At 44.8% G+C, this 25,593-nt stretch overlaps 1 protein-coding gene across 2 annotated transcripts in view; it reads left to right on the top strand.

Moving 5' to 3' along the window:
- Positions 1-25,593, top strand: part of pard3ba (par-3 family cell polarity regulator beta a) — a 177,102-nt gene that overhangs the window by 97,615 nt on the left and 53,894 nt on the right. For both annotated transcript variants that reach the window (XM_030073126.1, XM_030073117.1), the window contains 2 exons: positions 5,394-5,609; positions 6,642-6,846. In XM_030073126.1, coding sequence (XP_029928986.1) covers positions 5,394-5,609; positions 6,642-6,846 — 421 coding nt within the window. The remainder of the gene's footprint in view (positions 1-5,393; positions 5,610-6,641; positions 6,847-25,593) is intronic.

Here is a 25,593-nt window from a genome sequence, read left to right as displayed (position 1 = left end):
GCGGTACAGTATATTCACTGCAGTGTGTATGTATCCTTATGGTCGTGTGTGTGTGTGTGTGTGTGTGTGTGTGTGTGTGTGCGTGCTCTCTGCGTGTCTGCATTTTCCCACATTTAAAGAATCAGGGGTGGCCGGGAGCGGCGTGCTCCTGTGTGGAGTTGTCTAAAGCGTCTCCTAGGCAACTCACCATGAACTCCCCCCTCCGTCCTCGTTGGAGGGGGGCACTTTTTGGTAACCGCGGCAACCTTTCAGCCACTGTGCTGCAAAGCTGTTTAATGTGGAGCACATTGTAGTCCAGTCGGTAGGTGAGTGTGAAAGCCCTGCTGGGAGACTGTGGGAGGTTTCTGGAGTGTGTCGGGCTTTGTGTGTGTGTGTGTGTGTGTGTTTGCATATGTGCATGTTTGTGTGTGGAGCGGGAACATTATCAAATGGATATCAAGTTGTGAGTGTGTGAGTTTTGATATGAAAAAACACACAATACCCTGTGTAGAAGGTTGGCATTACCAAACACGGCACTGGAGAGTGTTGTAAGTGCTGAGGCAAGATGACAGGATTCAGTGTGTGTGTGTGTGTGTGTGTGTGTGTGTGTGTGTGTGTGTGTGTGTGTTTGAGCAGAAACTTGCATTATAACTTAAAGCCTGTATAACAAAGGCTGTAATTTGGGCATTCTGAATTCATTTATACTTGCGTTCAGTGGATAAATTAATGAGATTTGCCTGTCATACGGCTTCACTCCAATCCAGATTTGATCATTTTGCGATCGGAGACTCAGGCACTTCAGTGTCAGCAGCAAAAATTCATAAAATGAAAAACCAATATGTCATCCATTGGTAATGTTTTGACCCCCCATTGGATGAATGTGTACTTAAACTAGGAAACGAGGAATTTCTATCGCATTGTGACATTTTATCAGTGCGTTTGCTCTCGGGGTTCAAAGCCTGCGTGTCACAGTCACTTTTTAAGGTGACACTTCTGAGGTACAAAGCGATGTCACGGAGCGGTGTTAGTCTTTCCAGGGCCTGTCAGTGCCACGGGACCCTCGGGCTACGTTCCAGGCAAAGACTTCTCCGCTGTCTGCTGAATACAGACGAGACAGCAGTCAACCTCTACTGAAGTCTCAATATACATATCACACAGAGAGGGGTGTGTGTGTGTGTGTGTATGTGCCAAAGTGGATGTGTGTTTGTGAAAGAGTGAAATTCAAGCACCATTTTCAAGTGGTAATCCGTGAGATCCTTGTTTGCTGACGTCTTTGATGCCGGGCGCTCGTCGCTGTCGTGTTACTTTATTTCACCTCCCAGAGATCACCTGTCAATCAAACAGTGTGGGCAGGACTGTTGACGAAGATTGAGTCATTACATCTGACTGTTTTTTTTTTCCTGGGAAAGATAAAGTGGAGCAAATATAATGAATATTAAAGTCGCCATAACCATTAACTCTGACTTCTACTTACCTTCAGTGGTGACCTTATCCTGGGTATACTGTAAATAACTATATAACCAATAAACCTTTCTCAATTTTTTTAAACAATCCCACTCTTGCTCCTATAACCTTGTAACGGCCAACTGATGCCGCAAATTAATTTTCTTGTGACTTGTGATGCCATCTGGCCGCACTCCAGCCTCCAAAGCATTATTGGAAAGCAACAACAGTCGAACCAGTCGCCGTCCTTTGAGGAACTACCGCCGTGGCTTAGCTGATGACGACACTGAGCACGTTTACATGCACACCGTATTCCGGTATTATTCGGAATATCCGCAATATTCCGGTTCCGCACGAGTCATGTAAACACGCACCGAAACCGATTAAGGTCATATTCCCGTTGGAGAGAATTCTGAATAAGCCCCCTGGGATATTCCTGTTCCAACTGGAATACTGGGGCATGTGAACACCTTAGTCGGAAAACTCCCCGAACCGGAATACAGTGGTCCCTCGTTTATCGCGAGAGTTACGTTCTAAAAATAACCCGCAATAGGCAAAATCCGCCAAGTAGTTGCTTAAAGTGTCAGACACACTTTAGGCAAGCTGAACGCATTCTGTACTGTACAGGAGACACGGCACGGAGGAGACTGATTGACAATGGTCGACAGTCCCTTAGCCAATCAGGACGCAGAACACAATGCGCTGTAAAAAAGAAAAAAAAAAAAAAAAAAAGCATGCAAAATTGCACTAAAAAAAATCTGTGAAATTGCGAGGCCGCGAAAGGTGAACCGCGTCATAGCGAGGGACAACTGTATTCAGTCACGACTGCACATGCACATGGGAAAACGACATAGTGCACACTACAGCACGGCGAAAAGCAGCAAGAGCCAGGAGACTGCAGTCTGCCTTCAGCTGATCAAAGACTTAAATATCATGGAGGATATCGATGGGAGAAAACACACAAATAGCGACAGAAGAAGAAGACTTCTTCTGTATTTCCGGCAGACCAGACGCCTGTACGCGTGCTGCTGCCCCCCGTGGCCAAGTGTCGCATTACGTCAGAGAGTGGAATACGCCGAAACACGGGAACATGCCAAGTAACATGTAAACAGAATATTCCAGTTGCCGCGGCGCAGTTACCTTAACCGGAATATTGAGCCGAACCGGAATATGGTGTGCATGTAAACGTAGTCAGTGATATTGTTCAGTACATTGAACTGGAAGATGGGAACAACAGGACATTGATGTAGATTTTCCGTAAAAGAATGGAAAGAATCGTGCGCCAACATACAAACTGTTGCTGCTGTTTGTTTAACTTTGATGGTCTCATATTATGTCATATGTTTTTTTTGTGTGTGTGATTGGACAAATTAGTTAATGACAGACAGATGGTTGATCCAATTACCTGCTCTGTATCTCTGTAAACGCCCCTTTTCTAAACCGTTTGAACCCAACAGCCCGGACTCTGTTATAAAATCAGAGTTTAGCTGTACCAGGCTACTCCTCCTGTCACATCAGATGTTTTTCTCTTCCTAACTGATCTCCTGTCTGTTTACACTTTTGAACGATCGCTCTGCATGTCATGTTCCAGCCCAACACCCTGTTTTAACACAACATACATCAAGTCAAGGAAGTGAGGTGCCTTTTCGTGGCGTCTTTAACGCTATAGGCCGAATCACCATGAGGCAATATCATTCATCAGTGGAGAGTGGCAAAAACACATTTTTTAATATGAAAGTGTCACACATGGCCACTTTAACTTAAGTGGAAGAATGCTGCAGCGATGAAGGGCACTGCCCGGCGTCCGGGCCTGTTTGGCTGTTTGTCAGAGATCGGCACCGGCTAGAATCAGCGGCAATCATGCGGACATGATATGAACGGATCCGCGAGAGCATCTGCTGGCACAGCGGGCAGCGATATGTGATAAACGCTGATTTCACCCTCCATTGGATCGAGCGGGTGATGATAGCCAGCTCTCTCCCCCTCATCCATCCTATTAAACCCTCATTATTCATTTACCTCCAGCCTCAACAGCCTGACATGCATGGAGTGAGTGCGCCTACAGCCACAAACACACACACACACATATATGCACACACTCAAGTAGTAGTGCATTATGCTTATATTCTACTCATATCTCATCTAAGGCAGTCAAGGACACTGTTTCACACAGGATGGATCATGAGTTTTAATTTTTTACTCAGACCAAAATTCTCACATGGTCTCTTTATAATGCACATACATACACACACATGTATGCACACACACACACACACACAGTCTCCCTCTGTGTATAGTGCAGCAGTGCGCTGGCAAGGAGCTTAATTCTATCAGGCTGCGAGCTGGACAGCCATAATTACATTTGTGACACAAATCCTGCCTCTCAAATTGAGCGTTTTATTCCTGAGCGCTCCCCCCTCTCTATTTATAACCCCTTATTCCCCATAAATCCCGCGTCCTCTCAGAAAGTCAATTTAGGACTTAAAAGGCAGCGGCGCTCCACTCACTTTTCCCCCCCGTTTCGACTCTATCGCCGCTTCTCACAGTTTCACTTCCTCTTCCACGCTCCACTTCTGAGCTTTGAAGCCTCTGAAATGACAAAAAAAAAAAAAAAGTCCTAAGCAGCGAGTGGCACAACGCGAGAAAGTCATTCTTACAGGAAAGTTTCAGACGCTTGCATCCTGTCTGTAACTTGTTAAAAGAGCACTTGTCACCGTCTCATAATGGTGTTTACCTGCGGCGGGGATGGCGCATTGCGGTGGCTGGATGGTCTTTGAGGCCGTCACTTTGCTGAGTTGGAGGTGTTTGTCCTCCGTCATTTCTCATCTGTCCTTTCTGCTCTTTCATACACCCTCTAAAGCCAGTTCCATTTTGGCAACACTATCAACTTGTCGTTCTTTGCCCATGCAGTACCCTTTCCCTCTTTCCTCCCTCCTCTTCGTTTTCTATTTTGTGCCCTCGTCTATATAGCAATCATCTCAACCTTCCCTCTCTCTCTCTCTCTCTTTCCACACTGCTCCTCCTCTCCTTTCTAATCAGCTTTGAATCAGTAGTGGCCTTCATCGCCTTTTTTTTTTTTTTTTTTTTTTTTGCTGTTCCATCTCCTCTCTCTTTCCCTCTCAAGTTGGAGGCCACACCTGAGTACTGTACGATGGCAGTTCATTTATTCCCTCCTCTCCCTCGCTTATGCATGAGCCTGTCAGCCCCCATAGTGCTGTTTCTCCGCTGCCGCTTCACGACTCCGCTGTCTCATCTGTGGCTTCTTTTTCCGCCCTTTGTATTTTTTTTTCCTATAGGATTCTGACTCGGCTTTTCTCCATTTCTCTTAAAACCTCCTCTTCCTCCTCCCTCTCTCTCTCTCTCTCTCTCCTCTGCCTCACTCTCCCACCTGTCTCTCTGCTTTTTATCTTTTTACCCTTTCTTAGTGAGTTTCATCCCCAAATGCTATATATGCGCTTGGAGGAAAATATGTCAGCTGATGTTCTTGGCTCAGTATTAAATCAGGATTTACGCAGAGAAAGTCCACATTATCTAAAATTAATGTATTAAAATATTGTTAATACCATTATCAGAGGTCTTATTTTTTTCACCACATGGGCTTGACAATATTTTAATTCTTAGTTTTATGTTGATGCAAATATTTACTTTTAGTGAAAGTGGAGAACATAAGGTTTTTCTGTTCATTTGTCTGAAATTCAGTTCCACACAGCAGCAAAAACATCTTGAAAACCTTTAATTTTGGCTCTTTGAAATCTGCAGGTCCCTGTAAAAAAGTAAAAATAAGTGCATCTGATGTTTTCTAAGCAAAAAGTCCCAAGAATATTAACAACTTCAGTAATATCTGGCGCACGGAGTCTCACTTTCCTTGAGTCTCTCTTTTCCCTTGCACTCCCTTCACAGCTCTCCCTTTCTCTCTCAACATCTCCACACTCATGAGCCCTCTTGCCCCTCTTGTCTCCTCGGTCTATCAGAGCCTTCATCTGGGGGAGTGCTGGGCCCGACCCTGGGTCTCTGGAAGTCCAGCTCCCTGGAGAGCCTCCAGACGGCCGTGTCGGAGGCCAGGCAGAGTCAGATGCAAGCCCAGGTGCCCTTCCACCGCCCACGGCCGCACATGGTCCGCGGCCGAGGGTGCAACCAGAGTTTCCGCCTCGCCATCGATAAATCCTACGACGGACCTTCTGAAGATGGTGAGGCACATTGTGCACATTTTACAGACAAAAACGCAAGGTTCAAGTCAGGATGTTGCGGTTCCTGCACAAGTACGGCACGTAGACACTGTTGAAAAATGACCACAAGGAAGAGGCAAAACAAATGATGAATGCTTTAAGGGAATGCTGTTTTTAATCTGAGGCTGTCACTTAGGATTCTTTCCTAGACATTGCATCCATTTTGCATTAGCGGCTGCGTTGCCAATGCGCATCCCTTAGCTTTTATATAACACACTGGCACTGAGGAAGAGCCAGAGGCCTGCCAAGGGACAGTGCTTAGCCTAAGTACCTTAATGAAATGCTATATGATTTTATCCAGTCAGCAATTTAGGAAGAGGAACTTTATATCTTACAGCAGCACATTTTTAATGCTTTACCTCGTGAACTCACAGATACGTGCGTATGAGATGTTGAGTGTGTGTGATAACTGAGGACAGAAACAAAAGAGAATAGCATCCTCAGTGTTAGCTATAATTAATGAGTGCCTCTGCTTTGTTGACTATAGATTTTAGGCTGGAGTGAAGAAGAAGAGGCTGTTCTGTCATTAACAGCTCTATCAAAAACGTCCTGGTGCAGTAAACCTCATGTATCTTGTACTCCCAAGAGCATTAAACCAAACACTAAGAATAATTTACGGCCACCATTTGACCGAGTTGTGTTGTGGCCTGAGTTGGCTTTGTGAGGGTGAAAATGTGCTGTGGGCAAATGGATATGACTGTGCTGCCAGAGCTCATCCAGGTGTGGAGACTTGCCTCTGGCCAGCCCCCTGGACTGGGAGAGAGGCTGCCTAATGGAAGACTAACTAGGCTGCTGAACAGAGTGCACACACACACACACACATTCGCACAGATTTCTAGACAGCAAAATGAAACACACACCCACACAGACTCAGCTTACAAATGTTGTCGCACGCGCACTTGTGCCATATTTGGATCCATGTGTGTGTGCATCCGCTGTGACCTTTTGCCCACAAACTCTGGTCCCTCACCTCTGGTCCCTCCCCCTTCTTAGATGACGACCTATCAGAGCAGAGCTCTGGTCGTGACACACCGGCCAGCGGCTCCTCTCGTCAGGGCCTGGACACTGATGACGGAAAGAAGAAGAAGAAGGGCAAACCAAAGAAGAAAGAGAAGAAAGGCAAAGGGAAGAAGAAAACGGAAGATTCCTCAGAGGATTTAGAGAAGAAGACGAAGAGGAAAGGATTCGGTCTTTTAAGGTAAGTTCTTAACGTAAAAATCAATGAATGAATACATACAGTTCTTGTGCTTTGGCCATTTGAATGCTGTGCACGGATTTGGCCAGGATTTCCTCTGAGGAGACAATTTGAGCTTGCAGGCATCAAGAGCTCTCAGTGCTCTCATCATGTTGTGGGCTGGACTCTGTTAGCCAGCGTGTACATGCATCCACATGAGCACAGCGGCTCCTTACTACTGTAATTAGTCAGGGACGATCTAGACTGGTTTTATATAGCGTTCTCCCCCATGGCATTAAATGAAAAAAGCAGCCCATCCGTGGTCATGCCAGGACCACGAGTTCCTACATTCAAACGATCATGCGCTGAGCAAGCAAATATGAGATAACACAATCTGTGGGCCGGGATGAATGATGCTATTGTCGGGTCTCATTCTGGGGCCCAAACAAGCCGGTGAAAAGATTTTGTGTGTTTTTGGGTCAAATTCAGCTCATGTTTAAATGTGGTGGAGTGGTGCTGCCAGAGGGATCCGCTTTGGGTTTTTGGAGCAGATCTGTCGTTTTTTTCCATTCCTTTTGAGGTCGGGCTGGATTTGAAACCCATTAATGACTTATACAGATCTTGACAATGCATTATCATAGCCAAACCATATCGTTTTTTTCTTTTCTTTTCTGAGTTCTGCTCTCGGAAGACACTATTTGGCCTCGCTGGCTTGGTTGGGTTCAGATTCTTCAGGTTAAGGTTCAGTCAAGCTAGTGGAGCTCTAGTGAATTCATCTGTCCAGTGACTCTAGATCTGAGTTGTTGTGAATCCAGACTTATGTGTTGATTTTTTTTCCTTTACAACTTGTTTATTTCTCTAGCACCCCCTAATCTCGCCTTTATCCAAGTGGGCGATTTCTAACACGTCCCTCTTGTAAGGTGTTAAAGTTAGGTTTGGGGAGGAAAGTGAGGCAAAAACAAAAGTACACCTGGCCTACTTTCCCCCTTGTTAAGTTGGAACAAATTACCCAGTGAGCACCGCAGGATTATTGGATATGGACGCAGCCCTCTCCATAATGGAGGATATACATTATCGCTCAATCCAAGTCGAGTCACACCAACACACTCCCAACCCAAGCCGCTTGTCGCCCCCTTTATCAACGTGTCCCCACAGTGATTGTGGTGGCCCAATCCTCCGACAGGAATCCTTATCTATTGGCAGTGACACGGTGTGGTCAGTGTATCACCGCACTTCCAACACTTGAGATTCAATTAGGCTGCGAGGGGAGATAGCAGAGGCTGAGTGTTGGCCTACAGAAGGCAGATAAGAATCCAATCGGCCGCAGTGTCAAGGGCAATAATGGAAGAGATGTTCACACAGCGGTTCGCCCGGCGCTGGAGAGCAGGGCTGGGACGGAAAGGGCAAGAGGAAGGACACACACATGCAGAAAGAAAGAATCAGGGAGATAAATATAGAGTAACTCGTGGCCCGACATAAATCTTGATGAATTAAACACCTCATATTACGTCCTGTCAAACTGCTGGTGGTCATGAGATTTTTTAGCAAGCAAAAGAAATATAAATTAAAGCCTTTCTGACAGTATAATTAATATTTGTTCATATTAGAGGTTGTTCGCCCCGTGATTATCACCCACCGTAGGCTGTAGTTTACCCACCATTTCATTTAGCATTGCTTCCCTGTTTATAGAGCACCATTAACAAACTAATGATGGTACTAGAACAGACAGAAAAATGTGTAAAAGTTGACATTGCGACAGATTGTTTCTATTTATATGAGGTTTGGCCTGGAATCTCAGCGTGTATATCCCGCAGGCATATCACTTCCAGCTCTTTTTCTTTTCCCCTCCTTTTTTCCTGTGTTTACATATTGGAGTTGTGATCTTTTGATCTGGTTCCTTCCCTCTTTTAAGCTCTCTCTCCCTCTCATGTCCACTTTCACTGTTGCGAGGCCAGAGTTATTTGCGCGGTGATCAGAGGCGCGCGAGTGCTTTCTGATACAGATTCAAACAGACAACTCAATTACATTCATAAGAACTGTTGCCTTCAGCTGCCTTCTGCTTGTTTCTATGTTCTCTTTGACACCGATGTGAATACTGGCACACGAGCGCACAGTCTCACACACACACACACACACACACACACACAGACGCGCGCGCAAACTTATGTTCTCTGTGTGGAAGAGGCCAATTCAGTGTAAACAACATTTTGAAGACACACTTGCGCACGCACACATGTTTGAAATTCGCAAACTGAACCTTGTGAATGGCCCAAAAAAAAAAAAAAATCGCCAGAAAAATGATTCATTGTTGAGCCGAGCACAGAAGCGCGGTGCTTTTTCAACTCAACAAGAGAGCCGAGCGTTGTGAGGAGCTTCCAGATTCTTGCGCTGCACGCCGGCCTCTCTCTCCCTGGCTTTTATCTGGCCGACTTGATCGTTATTGAACTTGAAATATGACTTAATTAGCTGGAATATTGTGCAGCTCAATCTAATTGCCGCTCTCAAATGTTATTTTACTCCAATGGCAGCATTAGGAAAAGGGCAAATTATAAACATATGACCTCAATTTGCTTCTGCAATGAAAGTGTGCGCAGCAGCAGCTAGCACAACAAATGTTGGAAGTTGTCCCTGTCCTTTCAGCGGCCATAAATATTTAGTCGAGCTCCGCCAGTACTGTATTTGAGGAACATGTTGTTTTTGGCGGCAACAAGTTGCAAACAGCTGGGTTGAAGGTGACCCATGAAAATCCCATATTGGCCGCGAGAACATTGTTTTTGCAGAGTCCATATGTCATCCTTTCTTATGTAAAGGGATTCATTTCAAAAACGCTGTAATGGTCCCATCGAAGTCACTGCCTGGTCTCACTGAGAACTGATGCACCTTTGCTTTGTGTTCCAGCATATAAAAAATTAAATAGACTGGCACAGTTATTGCACTGAAATTAAAGGTCAAAATCAGACTCAATTTTCCCAAAACTTATGGAGATAACACACTTTTGTACTCTGTTCTGGCATTTTAGATTTGCAGTAATTGATCTGATAGGGCCATTATTATTATTATTAGTCAGAATTACACCATCAGTCTTTAATATTCAAGGGACGATTCAACTTGTTACATAGTGGATGAGCTGTATAAAAACATTTTAGGCCATTAAATCATTTAGTATGACGTTGACTGAGGTGTTTTTGGTGTGATCGCACCACGATGCACCACAGAGCGACACAGGAAATCATTCCTGCCTGTGGCCATCAAACTGTACAACTCCTCACTCTGAGTGTCAGACACTCTGAGTCAGTGGGCTGGCCCCATAAACTAACTCTTGTGCACATTCCCTCTGTGCAATAATCCATATTCAATACCATACTTATGTGCAATAACCTGCAATAACCTGTCCATGTTTGCACTTGTACATATTTCTTTTTATTCTATATATATTTATATTTATATTTATATTCCTTTCTTCATTTTTCTTGACTATTTGCTCTTTTTACTTGTACACGTGGAGTGGGAGTTGTTATTGTAACAAAAAGTAATTTCTCCCTGGGGATCAATAAAGGATTCTGATTCTGATTCTGACATCATGAGGGAAAAGAAAAGATTTTTTTTTTCTCGGTTCTTTCTTGGTGTTTAGCACAAAAGCCTCATCTATGCCTGTTTGCATCACGTCCTCCTCACTGCCAAACAAGTCTGTGGGAGATGCCCTTCAGACCTCCATCTCGGTGTTATGTGCACACCACAGCCATGCAGATGAAACCCTCCGTGTTCAGCCGACTGCTGTCTTGTCAGTATTCAGCCGACGGTAGCAGAGTGTTTGCCTGGAACGTCGCCCGGGGTGCCGTGGCACTGACAGGCCGGGTGAAAGACTAACACTGTAACTGACACTGCGCCGCTGTTTTCTCTCAACGCCCCTCTGCCATATCCACATGCTCTTGTAGAACAAAGAGGTTAATGGTGCATTCACATGGAATCCACAAGACCGTAAACTGCAGTCGGCAATATGGCACGGGACAAACAACAAACTACGCAGTGGAGCCGGCAGGACGGCAGAAAAACATCAGAGGACAATGAGCTGCTGTGCTGATGTTTGTATTGTTTGCAGAAAAAAGAAATTAACTATAAAACTGTAGCTATAAATCCACTGTAGTAACATAGACTGTTGTTGCAAATTAAAGTGATTATACCTCCAAGTATTTCAGATGCTGGTCATATAATTCAGGGTGTTGTTGTACCTGGATTATCACTTTTTCATTTTCCAGATCTGCCGTATTTTCTGGTTTTCACTGCAAAAACGCAAAATCTTACCAAGATTAATTGTCTTATTTCAAGTAAAAAATGTCTTATTTCTAGTCAAAATATCTCTTTACACTTAAAATACAACATGATCACCTCAGAAGTAACTTGTTTTTAGACAATTTTCACTTGTTTCAAGTGAATTTTCACTTGAAACAAGTGAAAATTTGCTTGTTTCATTGGCAAAATTTGCCAGTGGAAAAAATGAAAATTCACTTGAAATAAGGGAAAATTAGCTAGAAACAAGAAAAAAAAATTGCCAATGAAACAAGCAAACTTTCTCTTGTTTCAAGCAAATTTTCACTTGAAACAAGAGACAGTTGTCTAAAAACAAGTTACTTCTGAGGTGATCATGTCTTATTTTAAGTGTAATGAGATATTTTGACTTGAAATAAGACAAATAATCTTGGTAAGATTTTGAGTTTTTGCAGTGTTTGATGTGTGACTGTGTGTGTTTTTTAAATTTCGTCACAGAGGATGGCAAAAAGTTAAGATATTTTTGCTGGTGTCACCTGATTGCACTGTCCCGCTCTCGTCTACAATCATGACATTCAGTCGGTCGCTGCTTTTTCATTTCATTTTAACCTTGGCCAACGTTATTACTGACGGTCTAGTCTGAAGAAAAATCCCTCTGCTGTGAGTCACGGCACTTTTGCGAGTTGCCTTCCCTTAATGAAGTCGATGTGGCGTAAATTCTCGTGCCAGTGTGTGCGGCGTGCGCTTGAGCTTATACTCCATCTTGTTTTTGTGGAGGGGATTAGACATATTATGGTTTTGACTCAACACGACAGAGTCAGCAGGTCATGTTTTGAAGCATATCGTGTGCGGCAAACATCCTCGGATCATGTCAAGGGATGAATGGCGCTCCTCAGGCGACGTTTGACATGCAGCTTGAACGGCGGCACTGTTTTTTTACTGTGTGTGTTTTTTTTATTCTGCTTTTTTGGTGCATAGAGGCCTCTGTGTGTCATTCCATCTGTTTGTTGGTGTGTGTGTGTGTGTGTGTGTGTGTGTGTGTGTCATTACTCATAAGCTCTGCAGAGCACTGACATGCCCCGTCTGTCCCTCTGTCCAGTCAGTCAGTCACTCAGTCAGGATCAATGTTGAGCTGTCGCCGTCAGCGGGCGTCCCGCTGTGACAGCACACCACCATCCCTCCGCCAATTTGGGGGACATGAAAGCCGGTGTCTTGATCCGCTGTTTACAAATCCGCCTCCGACATGATATACCGCCGCCGCCGCCCCCCCCCCCTCCGCTTTCATACGCAGCGCTGGGAAATCCGACAGGGAAGCAAGCCAATTAGCGCCGTCCGTTCCGCTCTTATCCTATCGCCGAGCAGCAGGATGAGCGGGGTTGAAAGGTAGTCACTGGTGGGCCGCTCTCCACGGAGCCAAAGCCTCGTTGTCACAGTGGAGGGGCCCGCCGCGAGATCATTTCAGATGGATTACCACTGTCCTCGTGTACTCCGCCTCGTCATTTCCTTCAGCTCGTCCTCCCTTCCTCACGTGGCTTCATTTCCTTCCCTCCCACCTCCTTCCCTTTTTTCCCTTCCTCCTTTGTCTTTCCTCGGTTCATTATCACTTCCTGCCCTCTGTGCGCGTGTGCATCTTTTCCTATTCGCTCTCCCTGATATGGATTCCACGGTGCTCGCTTTCACAAAGTAAGCCCTCGCTGCCCAGAGATCACCCGTCAATCAAACAGCGTGGGTGGGACTGTGGCGTCTTTTTCCCCGTAGATTGTCAATGGAGTGTGACTTCATGTAGGTGGCCCCTTTTTTCTTTGTTTTTCAGCCAGGTTGGTTATCAAGGCTCAGAACACAGTTATTCTTCTGTGTGTTGCCATAAATGTAAAGCACATCACTTCCTGTGCATCTGAGGATGGGTTTTTCCTGGAAGGAGCTTCTGTCACCAAGTGTAAAAAACAGCACAATTTCATGAGCTGGGTTTAGGTTGAATCAGTTTTGTGTTATATCATTTCGCCCATACAGAAATTAGCAAAACAGACGTTTGTTCATGTGAAAATATCACGGTGTGTGACTTTAATGACATCAGACTGGCACTAACTTCGTGTCAGGAAAGGAGGGAAGGAAGGAAGGATGCACGCACATGCTCGGCTGTGAACGGGCCCCTGGTTGTCAGCAGCGTTGGTAGGCATACCAAAATCCCTCTGACATGTTTGCGTGGGTGTCTTAGCATTGACTCTAAGCTGTGATGGGGGTAAATTGGAGGTGCGTTACCTAATCCTGATGTCGTTTAATGCACTGCAGGTGGATTGCTTTGATCCACCATCTTGCCTGGCATTTAAGGGACTGTGAGAGGAGCTGCAGTCTTCAAGCTAGAGTCTATATCAATGTTTGTATTCCTTTTAATAAAATATGCATCGGGCTATACATTTTGCACTCATGGATGAGCTTATATCTCTTGTGGATAAGCATTATCTCTCCCTATTCATCTCCATTCCCCCCTTTTATCTCTCTGTAAATAATGTATTCTGAACCACAAATAATTTCTCTCTAAACACTTGACAAGTATGGAAAACACCGCCACGGCTTACTAATCAGTGTTGCCTCACACGCGTGCACAGATGTGTGTGCCCGAGGAACATAAAGGCCCTCGGCAGAATCCATACAGTATGTTCACGTTCGCATTCGAAGCTGCATCTTGTCCGGAGATTAGCCCCGCTTAAAGAAATGGACACAGCAATCATGCAAATCCCGTGCTCAGGGTCAATGTAAGCGTTTATCTCCGCAACATGGAATGTATTAGAGCAATGCAGACTGGGCCGTTAATTTGTGCACGTGCGTGTGACCCTGTGTGTGTGCTTGTTTTCTTGATCTATATCTTCAGAGCACGTGGTTTGCATCAGGCTTTGTGTTTGTACTCACAGCTGCAGGGCGTTTTTCTGTACTCAGTCACAGTCATAGTTGTTGGGGGTTGTTCTCGCTCTCCAGCCTGTCTGTCATGACAAGTCCTAATACAGTTTTTCTCAACACACCCCTCAACCCAAAAATGGACCATAACACTGAAATGCTGTTAACAGCTAACACTGATTCACCCCTCTTAGGGAAAAGTCGTCTTAAAATGACAGCTATTTATTTTTCCCCCCTCTTTTTTTAATAATTCAAATTTGTGCGCTGCCCACAAGACCGCCGCCGCCCTGAAAAGCTGCCAAGGATTTTCATCGGTGTCGGAAAAAACGAGCTTTCGCAAAAAGCAGGGGCAGCCTCCTGTACTTGCTAGTGAGGCACAATTCTAATTTACAAGTTTGCCAGGGAGGCAAACAGACACGGGCACTATCACCGTCGGCAGCCTTCAGAAAAACAAATTAACTTTTTTTTTTTCCTCCCCTTCTTTCTTACCCTCCATCCAGCGCGTTGGGCAGCTTTCCTGAAATGATGTGCGGGTTTATTGGTGTTGATGTGAGCTGTCAGTCAAATATCAGAGGGACGGGGAATTGACAGTGGAGATGATGAGGAAATCCTCATGCATATATATCAGCTGATAAAGGGGCCGTCACAACAAGCCTCTGCCTCTCCCGCCCGCCTCTCTCTCTCTCTCCCCCTGCTTTCCCTTTCTCTGTCTCTCGACATCCCCTTGAAAATCCCCCCTTCTCTTCTCACACGAAAGGCTTTTATGTTTCTTGTCTTTCATACCCCGACTCCACCTGCTTCCCTTCCTCTTCCTCCACCACACCAGCTGGCTCAGGGCACTCTCTTATTTACAATATTGGCCTTCAACAAGGAGGGAAGGAAAAAGAAGGGAAGGGAGGGTTACAACTGAACACTACACCTATTTGACTGTGAAATAGCTCCACCAGAGCACTTAGAAATTATTTATTAACAATATTGCTTTTTTTTTTTTACTTCCCATACTTTACATTCCCCCACCAATTAAGGTGATTCAAACCAGCCGCTAGGTAACTTCTCAAAAGTTATACGCTGCTCCCTCTGCCACCCAAGTTGTCCTCCTCGTCTTCCCTCTCACATTTGAATGATTTCAAAACACCATCTGCATGTCCGTTACAAGGAAATAATGTGGCTTGATGTTGATGAAATACACTCGATATTTCAAAACAAAGGTGGCTGCATCTTTGTTTTCAATGTAAGCGGATGACTTCAAAACCCTCATAACTTGAATAATGTCCGGAGTTGTACTTGAGGCAGAAGGCATTTAACCAGAGTAGGTGTCACATTTTTCAACTGAAATGAAACTCTTCATTTTTATTTCTGCCGGTAACGACGGTGACTCATCCGCCGGGGGGGGAACACGATATGCACATTTGTACGGTGAATTATTGTCCATAAGGTCATTATCAAATGAGACGGCGAGCGGAGACATCCATTTGTGTTGATCGGTTTTCACGATCCATCAATGCCTATCGAGTTATGACATTTGGATTGACCCGGGGGGACGGGCGGTTTGAAGTTCAGGCGGATTGGATCGGCCCAGACAGCTCAGCGGTATTTCAGAGGCCAAGTGCCCATCGCTCACCGGCCAATTAAAGGACTTCATGCGGCCACAGGAAGCAGTCGCGACCAATTAGGATTTGATCTCGCATATATAGGCACGAGCGCACGCCCACACACACACACACACACACACACACACAAAACACCAGGCGCCAGGAAGCGATTGCACCTACAATGTCCTGTCGAGCCATCATCGCGTCAAAAGTGATGGATGGACTTCCTCCGTTATTAAGGGTCAGGTAATGGGCCACACATGCAAAATCACACACACACAAACTCTTTTTACTTTTGTCTCTCTTTGCCCCGCATACTCTGTCTCTGTCTCACACACACACACACACACACCGGAGCCAGACCTCTGTCTTCCAGATGGAGAAGGTTAAGTGTGTCTTGTCTGCGGAGGTGTGGAGGGCCGGAGGAGCCAGGAGTTTAACCTTTTTCCCTTTTTCCTCGCCTGCCTTTGGCTCTCGTCTGGAGCCGGAGTGAGCTGGCATTCTCCCGCCGCACGACACCGCGTCTCAGTCTCGGGACGGGGTTTCACGACCCCGATCTATCACGCGCAAAATGACTGATTTCACATTCATTTCGTCTCTCAGCAGTGAATACGCTCACAGTGGATGATCAGACATGGATGGCGGTATCTCACGGTACCACTGAGATTATCCTGCTGACTGCTCGTATGTCGCTGATGTGTCACATGTCACAGCCGGTCTCACAGGAGCCAACGCCACCCTGCATCAATTTATATGCAAACATGCACCTTAATTTACTAATTAATATGCATTAGGGGGAAAAAAGGGGGTAAAAAAAAAACAAAAAAACACAACTTTAGAGTTTGGATGAAGCTGGCAGGATGTTTCCAAAGTGAGCTGTGCACTCTTCAGCCAGACTTCATCATGAAAAAAAAAAAAAAATGTAATTTTACTCTCGCTTTAAAATGGTGCAACTGAAATGCAACCTCAGATCCATGCAGCTTCGACATATTGGAGTTTGGTAGCAGAGCCATCCAATGAATATGATGAATTGGGTTTGCATCATCATTTGGGATGTTCTTCACGGGACGGTGTGACACAGATAAAGCAAACGTTTAATTTGCAGAGCCTTCTTTTGTTAATTAAATTAATTCAGCGAGCTTTAGAAAGATGCTATTCCAACATGATTTTAATGCTGAATTTGACACTAAATGATGCTCTAAACGTATGCCTGTGTGTTGTTTGAGGGTTGTTTGTGCATGAGTGTGTGTGTGTGTGTGCTGTGGTTGCCCAAATGTCTCGATTCGGCACTGTATATATTGTTTATAGCGCATGGATTGTCTGTAACCGCGCTGTTAGAAGCAGCAAAGTACGGGACAGACAGCAGAGGAATTATGCTCGCTGCCACCCAATTACTGATTTTATGTGTGTGTTTATTTTATGTACTGTACGCACACACACACACACACACACACACACAAAAAAAAAACACAGCAGCTTCCACAATAGCTGAGTGTGAGAAAAAGGCGTGTAGCCCAGTGGTCTCGTTAAATATTAATGGCTTCCCTGACAGAAGTGGGAAGGGAAGAGGGAAGACAAGACAAATTGCCCGGGGCGACGGATTTTGTGCGGAATCGCTAAAATATGCCACGTATCAGAATGCAAACAATTAAAGGGAAGCCCATATTTCACGAGGCGGCCCCCGGACGACGCGGCGTCTCCATGCTGGCACGCTGTGGGTGTCAAAAACCCTCTCATCCTCACTGATTCCTCCTTCCTTCTCTCTTTCCTGTCCTTCCTCTTCTTTCCCTTCTTTTCCCACATTTTCTCCCTGCTTCCTATCTCCATCCTGTACCACTGCTTTTCCATTTTTCTGTCTCCTTCTCTCTCCCGTCTCTTGCTTGTCTCCTTTCCTGTTCCCTCCCTTCCTACCACACGTCTCCTCTTCCTCTCTTTCCCTCCCCTTCCCTCTATCTCCAGTTCCATCTCTCTCTCTCTCTCTCTCTCTCTCTCTCTCCAGTCTGATTCAAGTATCATCACTCAGGGGACTGTCCAGGCGTTGATTAAGACAAGCTTTCCATTTCTGCTCTCCGCTGTTGGACTCTCCTGAGAGCAACCTGCTGGGCATCAATACCTGTCTGCCTGTCTGCCTGTCTGTCTGTCTGTCTGTCTGCCTGTCTGTCTGTCTGTCTGTCTCCATCGTCTCTCCTCTACATTTAAATTCCAGTCATTTAAAGGGGAAGAAGGTTCACGCTGCACCACAGCACAAAATAAACTCATAGCATCTGGAGGTCTTGATGTAGGTCATCAGTCAGTATCAGTTTCCAATAATTACTTCACTGACTTTTCTTAAAACATTTTTTTTTCCCCCCACTGGCACTCCATTTTTTTTTTTTTTTTTTTTTTTTTTTTTAATGTTTTTAAGTGGGAATACAGCAGTGGAGATGAAGAAGTGACATTACACATATTTCCCGTTTTTGACTTGATAAAACAAATAAGCAAACAACAAAACAACACCAAGGCCCAGAAAGGGGGCTCAACAGAACATTGACTCTGCAAGGGGAGAAAAAAAAAAAAAGTTAGACAGATAAATGAATATAATGTGCAACGAATGTATACCATAAACTAAAACGAATAAGAAAAGTTCTTGACAAACTTTAAATTCCAGCGTCCATACAGTACAATGATTTAAAGCACAAGTCTAAATAAAAAGTGTACAGATATATGCATACATATATACACATATACATACATATCAAAACATATACCCATGCGCACCCATATAAATGTGCATGTAATAAAATTAAAAAGGGAGTATAAAGTAAAAACAAACAAACAAACAAAATAGATAGGGGAGGGGGTCAGTCAGAGGGCAAGGTTTGCAAAGAGTTAAAGTAATCTATGAAAGATTTCCATTTATGAACAAATCTAGCAGTGTTACCTTTTACTGAAAATCTTATCTTTTCTAATGAGAGAAAAGACATAACATCCCTGAGCCAAAGGGAGATGGAAGGGGCCTTAGGGGATTTCCATGAAAAAAGAATGCGGCGTCTTGCTAAAAGTGATGTAAAATTTAATATATTCGACTGTAGAGAGTTGATATTGGAAGAATCAACAGAAAGGCCAAAAATTGCTAAGAAAGGACTCATAGTAATATTTTTAGCCAGAACCCTAGACATGATCATAGCATAGTCACTCCAAAATTTTTGTTAACTGGGACAGGAGGAAAACATGTGGCTTAAGTTGCAGGAGGAAGCATGACACTTATCACATTCATCTGCAAGACTTGGATAGGCACTCCATTTTGAAACAAGATCACCCCACCCAAGACCCTCCCGGGGTGTCCACCCACCTGCTGGCATCTACAGCTGCTCAGCAAAGGACGACGGCGGTGCGAGTAAACAACCGGCGCTGCATTTCATTCCGGCTTTAAAGGCTAAAAATCCTCGTTGTCCAACCAAAAAAAGCAAATGACACAGCAGGATTATAATTACAGCATTTGCACTGTGATATATTATGTTTGCACGAGATGTTTTGATTCGGTCATTTTTAGTCTCGTCGTGAAACTGTGATTGTATTGTTAACTCACTATAACCCACTATAACTCAACTCACTATAACTATAACTCTGCTAAGTTCTTACTGGTTGCCTATTGAGGCTATAGATTAAAGAAAACATCCACTTTCTGATGCTCTGCAATGATGGATATCGCCGGTGTGCAGCGTCCAATGCATTACAGCCTTCCCCTTACACTACCCGGGAAGCCTTTTCACAACACAGCGAGAACCGGGGGGTTAAATTGGCCTCGGCTGTGGCTTGCATGAGAACAATAATTATAGTGATGATAACAGCAAAGGCAGGGAAAGTTTTTCCCAGCGGAAGAAAGTGAAAGTTGCTCCTTTTTCTCCAAAAAAAAAAAAAAAAAAAATGTGACATGTGGCTGCAGTGCGTTCTGGTCTGCTGGGACTACTGTTGTGTCTTTTCAGAGACCCTTACTAGTTTCTATCGCCTCCATACTATTAATACGGCTCTGAAAAGGACGACGTTGAATATTGTGTTTGTTTGCCGACATGGCGCCCTGAAATGAGCGGACGACTTGTAGATTTTCACCGTTTTTATCCGACACGGCTGAGTATGGAGCAAATTGAAGCTGACAGTGTGGTTTAATCGCCGCATTGTGTTATTTCACATTGTAAACGATAAGACTCGGAGACAAAAGCCAAAAATGTGTCGCTGTCAGAAACGCTTACGGAGCTCATTCACCGCGTTTCATCTCTGTCTCCGTCTCGCCGTCCGTCCTCTCTCGGTTTGTTTAGTTCTGCCTCCATCTCTTTCCCCCCTCTCTCTCTCTCTGTCTCTCTATCTGTGTTTTCTGATCACATTTTGCTGCAAGGTGGAGTTAATATTCTGTAGCTTCAAGAATTAGGAATCAAAATAAGAACTAACGGACCAATCTAGCATCCCCATCTCCCTCCCTGAATTATTAATGCGTTCTAAGCGAGGCTGTTTTTACCACCATTAGCATCGGGCGGGTCTTTTCCTCGCCGTGATTTCATCTGTCACACACTCTCTCCTTCTATTTAGCTGTATAACTCCTAATATCAGGCATTAATGGGGGCTGATTTGGACCACGTTGCTGGTATGCGGCACAAGGCATATGGAGAGGAAATCAGATAAATAGATTTAATTATGCCCTGTGGGAAAACGCCGGGCCCGGCTGGCGGTTTTCATCATTGAGGGGAGGCGGGCCTTACCGCAGGGGGAGGCTGGGAGAGGCCGCTGCCGCTGTCTGTCACACCGTGTGCCTCCGCTGGCCTGGCTTGACCTCGCTGTTGGCCAAGTGTGTGTGTGTGTGTGTGAACTGTGTACATGTGAGCTATAATTGCCACGCCGCCCCACACAGGGGCCTGATCCTCGTTTTCAGCAGCGAGCGACAGCGATTTCAAAGCCTTGCCTTGAACGTGATTCTCTCTATTTTTGGGCCTGAAATAGTTTCCAAGTCGTCGCGCCGCGTTGCCAAAACAGAAGAAGGCGGCACCGTGTTACATCACATCTCCCTCGTGTTAATCTCTCTCATTTCCCCCCTTTCTCTGCCTCTCCCGGTTTGTTTCTCTTTCCTCTCTCACTCTGTCTTTCTGTCTGTCTGCCTGCAAACTCCGCTGAGATATGCGTGCGCCTCACCAAATACGTACACAGCAATCTAATTACTGCGATAACATTTCTGCTTGGCTGATTAGCCGTTCTCCCCATGCCTCTGAACGCACCGCCACGGCTTCTGTATCTTCCTAACCTCCTTATTCCTCCCCAGCCAAGCTCAGGTTTCATGGGAGCTTCGGCTCATCCATGCATGGCTCACTTTCTCTCACTTTGTGTCTCTTTTCCGTCTTCCCCTTCTCTCTGGTCATCTCTGTCCCCCATTCTCAGAGGCAGATTGGATATTTAGCCCAGCTTTCTCTCTCTCTCTCTTACTTGTTTATCTAGCTTTTTCTCTCTCACTTGTTCTTCCTCACTCCCCGCCGCCACTTGTTTACTTTCTCTTGCTTGTGTTCTTGTTCCCTCATTTGCTATTTTCTCTCTCCTCCCTCTGTGTCTCTCCTCTCCGAGGCAGATAGGATGTTCAGCCAGCTTCTGTGGAGAGATCAGCGCTTCATGCTCCGCTGTGTTGCTGTGCTGCTATTTTTGGACGGCTTTGACTCGCGTGTCCTCGTTCCCGCATACATCGCATGACAAGGCGTTTGCAACTTTCAGCTTTAAATGCTGGACAATGAGGGCCTTTTAATCGCAATTAAAATGAAATATAAGAGACGGTTCTGTGATTTTTTTACCTGTTAACCGGTCTTTGTGGCCGGGCTGATAGAAAATAGAAAAACAGTGCAACAAGTGTCCAGCATTTTATCCAGGTCAACTTAACACGAACATTTTAGATTTTACGCAACTGAATTTAAGACTTTTGTATCAACATTTTATCTAAGACTTCAAGGAAATGTGAGGCTTTTGAATCAAAGACTTTTTTTTTTATTCAAACAGATATTTGCAGACATTTTAATGCCTTAAGTTTAGATAATTTAAAATATTTTACAGGACCTGCAGACAACCTGATATGAGCTACAGTATATAATGACGTGTGTGTGTGTGTGTGTGTGTGTGTGAATGCATGTGTGGGTGCAGATGTGGATGCCTGCATTCTGCCCTCACACACACTCACACAAACACACACACACATCAATCAGGTCTGTCCCTGAAACAAGTCTGTCCCTGTTCTGGAAATTTAACTTCCTCCACAATGCCACACATACACACACACACACACACACACACACAAGCACACCGACACTGCCAGACAGACTCCTCACATCCCTTGTTAGTCCTGCCGCTACCCCACCACCCACTGACTCCCCACTGCACCAGATAGGGAAGCTTATTAAGACTACACACACACACACATGCACACACTGCACTCACACTAGAGAGAGAGAGAGTTGTTGTCACACTCGCAGAAAACAAAGCACTCCTAATGCTGAGAACAGTAGCCGACGGGTGGAGAGAGAGAGATGATTTCTTAAAAGATTTATGGAGAGAAGGCCGCGGCGACGCCGTGTAGTCCGCCGAGGGACGGGCTGTTTAGTTTGGACTGCGGCTGCACAAATCTGACACCGTTTGATAAGGCAAATATGTTTTTTTTAGTGTGAGCTGAGATTGTGTAAGAGAATAAGCATCCCTCCGTCTCTCTTTCTCCTCTGCGTGCGCGTGTCTCTCGCCCTCGCTCGCCCCCCTTCCCCGCAGGGCTAATTGCACAGGTCAGGTTAGTGACATCACCACACTAGCAAGCTCTGATCGCAATGTTACTTATAGAGCCTCATTAGAGCAAGGCTAACTGAGCACACACACACACACACACACACACACACACACACACAGTCTCCCTCTCTCATACTGTAATGAGAATGAGGAGAAGCCAGTGACAGTAGCTGTAGTAATTACAGTCAGTCCAGTTTCCAGCCAGCCGGTTGCTTTTCAGTGGACCTCCTGTGCGACTGGCGGCTCGCTGTCTGTCCAAGTCGGGCCATTTGGGAGCTCCCCTTTGTTTTTTTTTTTTGTTTCGTTTTTTTTTTTTTTCCTGGTTTTGTAAAGTGCAACTGTCATCCTCCGTGATGGCTGACTTTGCGTTTTCGCAGGAGGTTCAGTCAGCTGGAAATAGAAAGAGGAGAGGGAGGTCACTGACACGACGTGAGTCAGCTGTTTTGATGAAAATGAAATATCCTCATCAACAGACGGTAAATAAACGAACTGAGAGCTGCGGGGGATTCTGCAATGCAATTTTCCACCCAACATTATTTCTATTGTTGTGTTTTCTCTTAATCTCGTCTATTAAAGTGTATCTTTTGATTTGATTCCCCGCATTTACATATATTTTGTGGAAAGTGGAATATTATATGTGCATAATACCACTCAAAGAGCATTTAAAACAAAAAACAAAACAAATAATTTAACCACCTAAGTGGCTTTTTCAAATCACATTATATTAAAACCTGCTCTGCCTTCCATGATAGTAGAGTTTGTTTTATTTTAGTGCAATAACTTTCCCTCCCAGAATTAGATAGCCACAACCTGAAATATATCTATATCTATATCTATCTATCTATTTATCTATGTATGAAGGGGATTTGTTTACCAACCTAAGACCTTTTTTTTGCTACAAATTGGTAACAGAGTTGATTCCACTGGGGTTAAAACAGATTCATACTGGCAAATTATTCAGTCCATGCCGACAGCCTGTGAGCAGGAACTCACATGCGAGGGGAATGGTTCTCCTCAGGCTTTTGGCCCCACCAAGGTGACGCCGGGGCGACGGCGGCGGCGGGCTAATGATGACACTGACACGCTAATAATGGTTCCCAGTAGCTCCAGTGACAGTGGGGAGCGTATTAAGTGGGACACCAGAGCAGGCGGGCTCCGAGACCCCCCTCCTTCCCCCTAATGAGAGTTTGATGGAGTGGTTGTGTAGGTAGATAATGCTAAGTTAATGAGATGTCCTATTGTAAGAGACTGTTTGCAGCTCCCTATGGACTTAGTGTGTGTGTGTGATAGTGTGTGTGTGTGTTTTTTTTTTACCTGTGTGTGTTCTGTGTATTGTGTTCTAGTATGTCTCTGTGTTTGCTGAGCTGTGTGTGTGTGTGTGTGAATTCTTCTTCTGTTTCTGTGTTGCATATATTGTATGTATCATAGTCTGTTTTTCTATTTTCCCTTTTTTTGTTGTTGTTTTTGTTGTTGTTTTTTTTTTCAGTGGGGGGTGGGGTCACGTGATCCAACTGTAGCCTAGACACAACAGGAAATTAACCGTCACTTTTATGAAAGAGTGACAGAGGAGAAATTGTCCCAAGAAAGAAACAGAATGAATACAGACCAGAGAGTGTGAAGGAGAAAAAAAAAAAAAATAAATAAAAAAACAAAATCAGCAGACAGAGAGAAAGAAAAAGGACGGCAGTGAGACATCATTAACAAACAGTCAGCTCACCGTGATGAGAAAAGATGGGGGGGTTTTGGCTGGGAGGAAGGGATAAGATAATGGGAGAAGGGGGGATAACCACCTCCCTCATGGCAGGTACATGTCCCTAATTGGAAGCCCCCCTCCCCATTTCTTCTTCTCCCCCTCGCCTCCTTCCATCTCTCTCAGACGGTGCAGCGAGAAAAAGAGAGGCTTCCCTAATTAATGCAGATATAATGATGGGTCCAACCGAGGACCTTTGCCCCTTAGGCTTGTTGATTAAGGTGCTGTGTGTGTGTGTGTGTGTGTGTGTGTCAGTGGGACAGAGAAAGGAAAAAAAATCTCCCATAAAACACATCATGCCAGCCCAGCCAGATTATATTGGGATTTGGATAATCACTTGGAGGATAAATAGTGCTAATATTGCTTCCAGGGTGATAATAAGTCTATGTGGTTCTCATTCAGGTCATTGAAAGCCTGCTTTTGGTCCTGATGCTGCTTGAAGTGCCAGAAAAGCCTAAATTGATGCTAAACTACCTGTAATCCACATGGTAACACTGACATGCAGATTTGTGAACTTTCAAAGTAATAATCAGCAGCATTTTCATATAAATAATCGAACGATAAATGATTAATAATGAATAATAAGGAATTCGTGGCCATTTTTTGAATGCGAGAGATGGCCTGCGTGTGTATGTGTGTGTGTGTACACTAGACACAGGTTGCAGCTAACCACTTTAATCATCTTAAACTGGCTTGAATCCGTCTAGACGTCACGGTAAAATTCTGGATATTCATACATCAGAGACTTATTTGCATACATAAAACATGCAGACATAAGCACCTGCGAACGGATTGGTCAGTTGTCAGTGTGTTCTGCACAGTAAAACATGAACAGCAGATGCCCTGCACGTGTATGTCCATGCACAAGTACGACTGTGGTGAGTAACCCCCCACCACCACCTCCACTTCTACCAAAAGAAAAAAAAAGAAGAAGAAGAAGCACTATTTGGTTTTCAAGATGGTGCCACGCCAACCTTGCATTATGTCCGGATTTCGCTCCTGTAAGTGTGTGTGTGTGTGTGTGTGTTCCGTCGGCCAGGGCAGTGGGTTGCCATTCAGGCCACGTATCCCCCTGTCGCAGTAATGAGAAGTGCCTCGCTGTTAATGAGATAAACACAGACATTAGATTGGCTCAGCGGGAGCTCCGCGGAGAGGAGAGGAGAGGAGAGGAGAGGGTGAGAGGAAATACGAAAAAAAAAAAAAGAAAGAGTGTCGGGTGAGATGGCGAACGAGAGAGAGGAGGCGATATAGAGGGAGACGTGAGGATTGGGGGCAGATGATGTAAAGAGGAATATGAGTCAGAGGGATATTAGATGAAATATCCAGAGGAAAGGCCGTGTTTAATTTCTTCCGAGTGTAAAACCCGGCTTTATTCTAACAATAACAGGAGCAAGAATATCTCGCCTGGAAGATGATCTGCAGAATAGGCACTCAGTAATGATTATGATGATGGTAATGGGGAAGATGATGATAATAAAAACAAGACATACCATG

The sequence above is a fragment of the Myripristis murdjan genome, chromosome 2 (genome assembly GCF_902150065.1).
Source record: "Myripristis murdjan chromosome 2, fMyrMur1.1, whole genome shotgun sequence".
In the NCBI taxonomy this organism is placed as follows: domain Eukaryota; kingdom Metazoa; phylum Chordata; class Actinopteri; order Holocentriformes; family Holocentridae; genus Myripristis; species Myripristis murdjan.
This window is presented reverse-complemented; position numbering and strand designations above follow the sequence as displayed.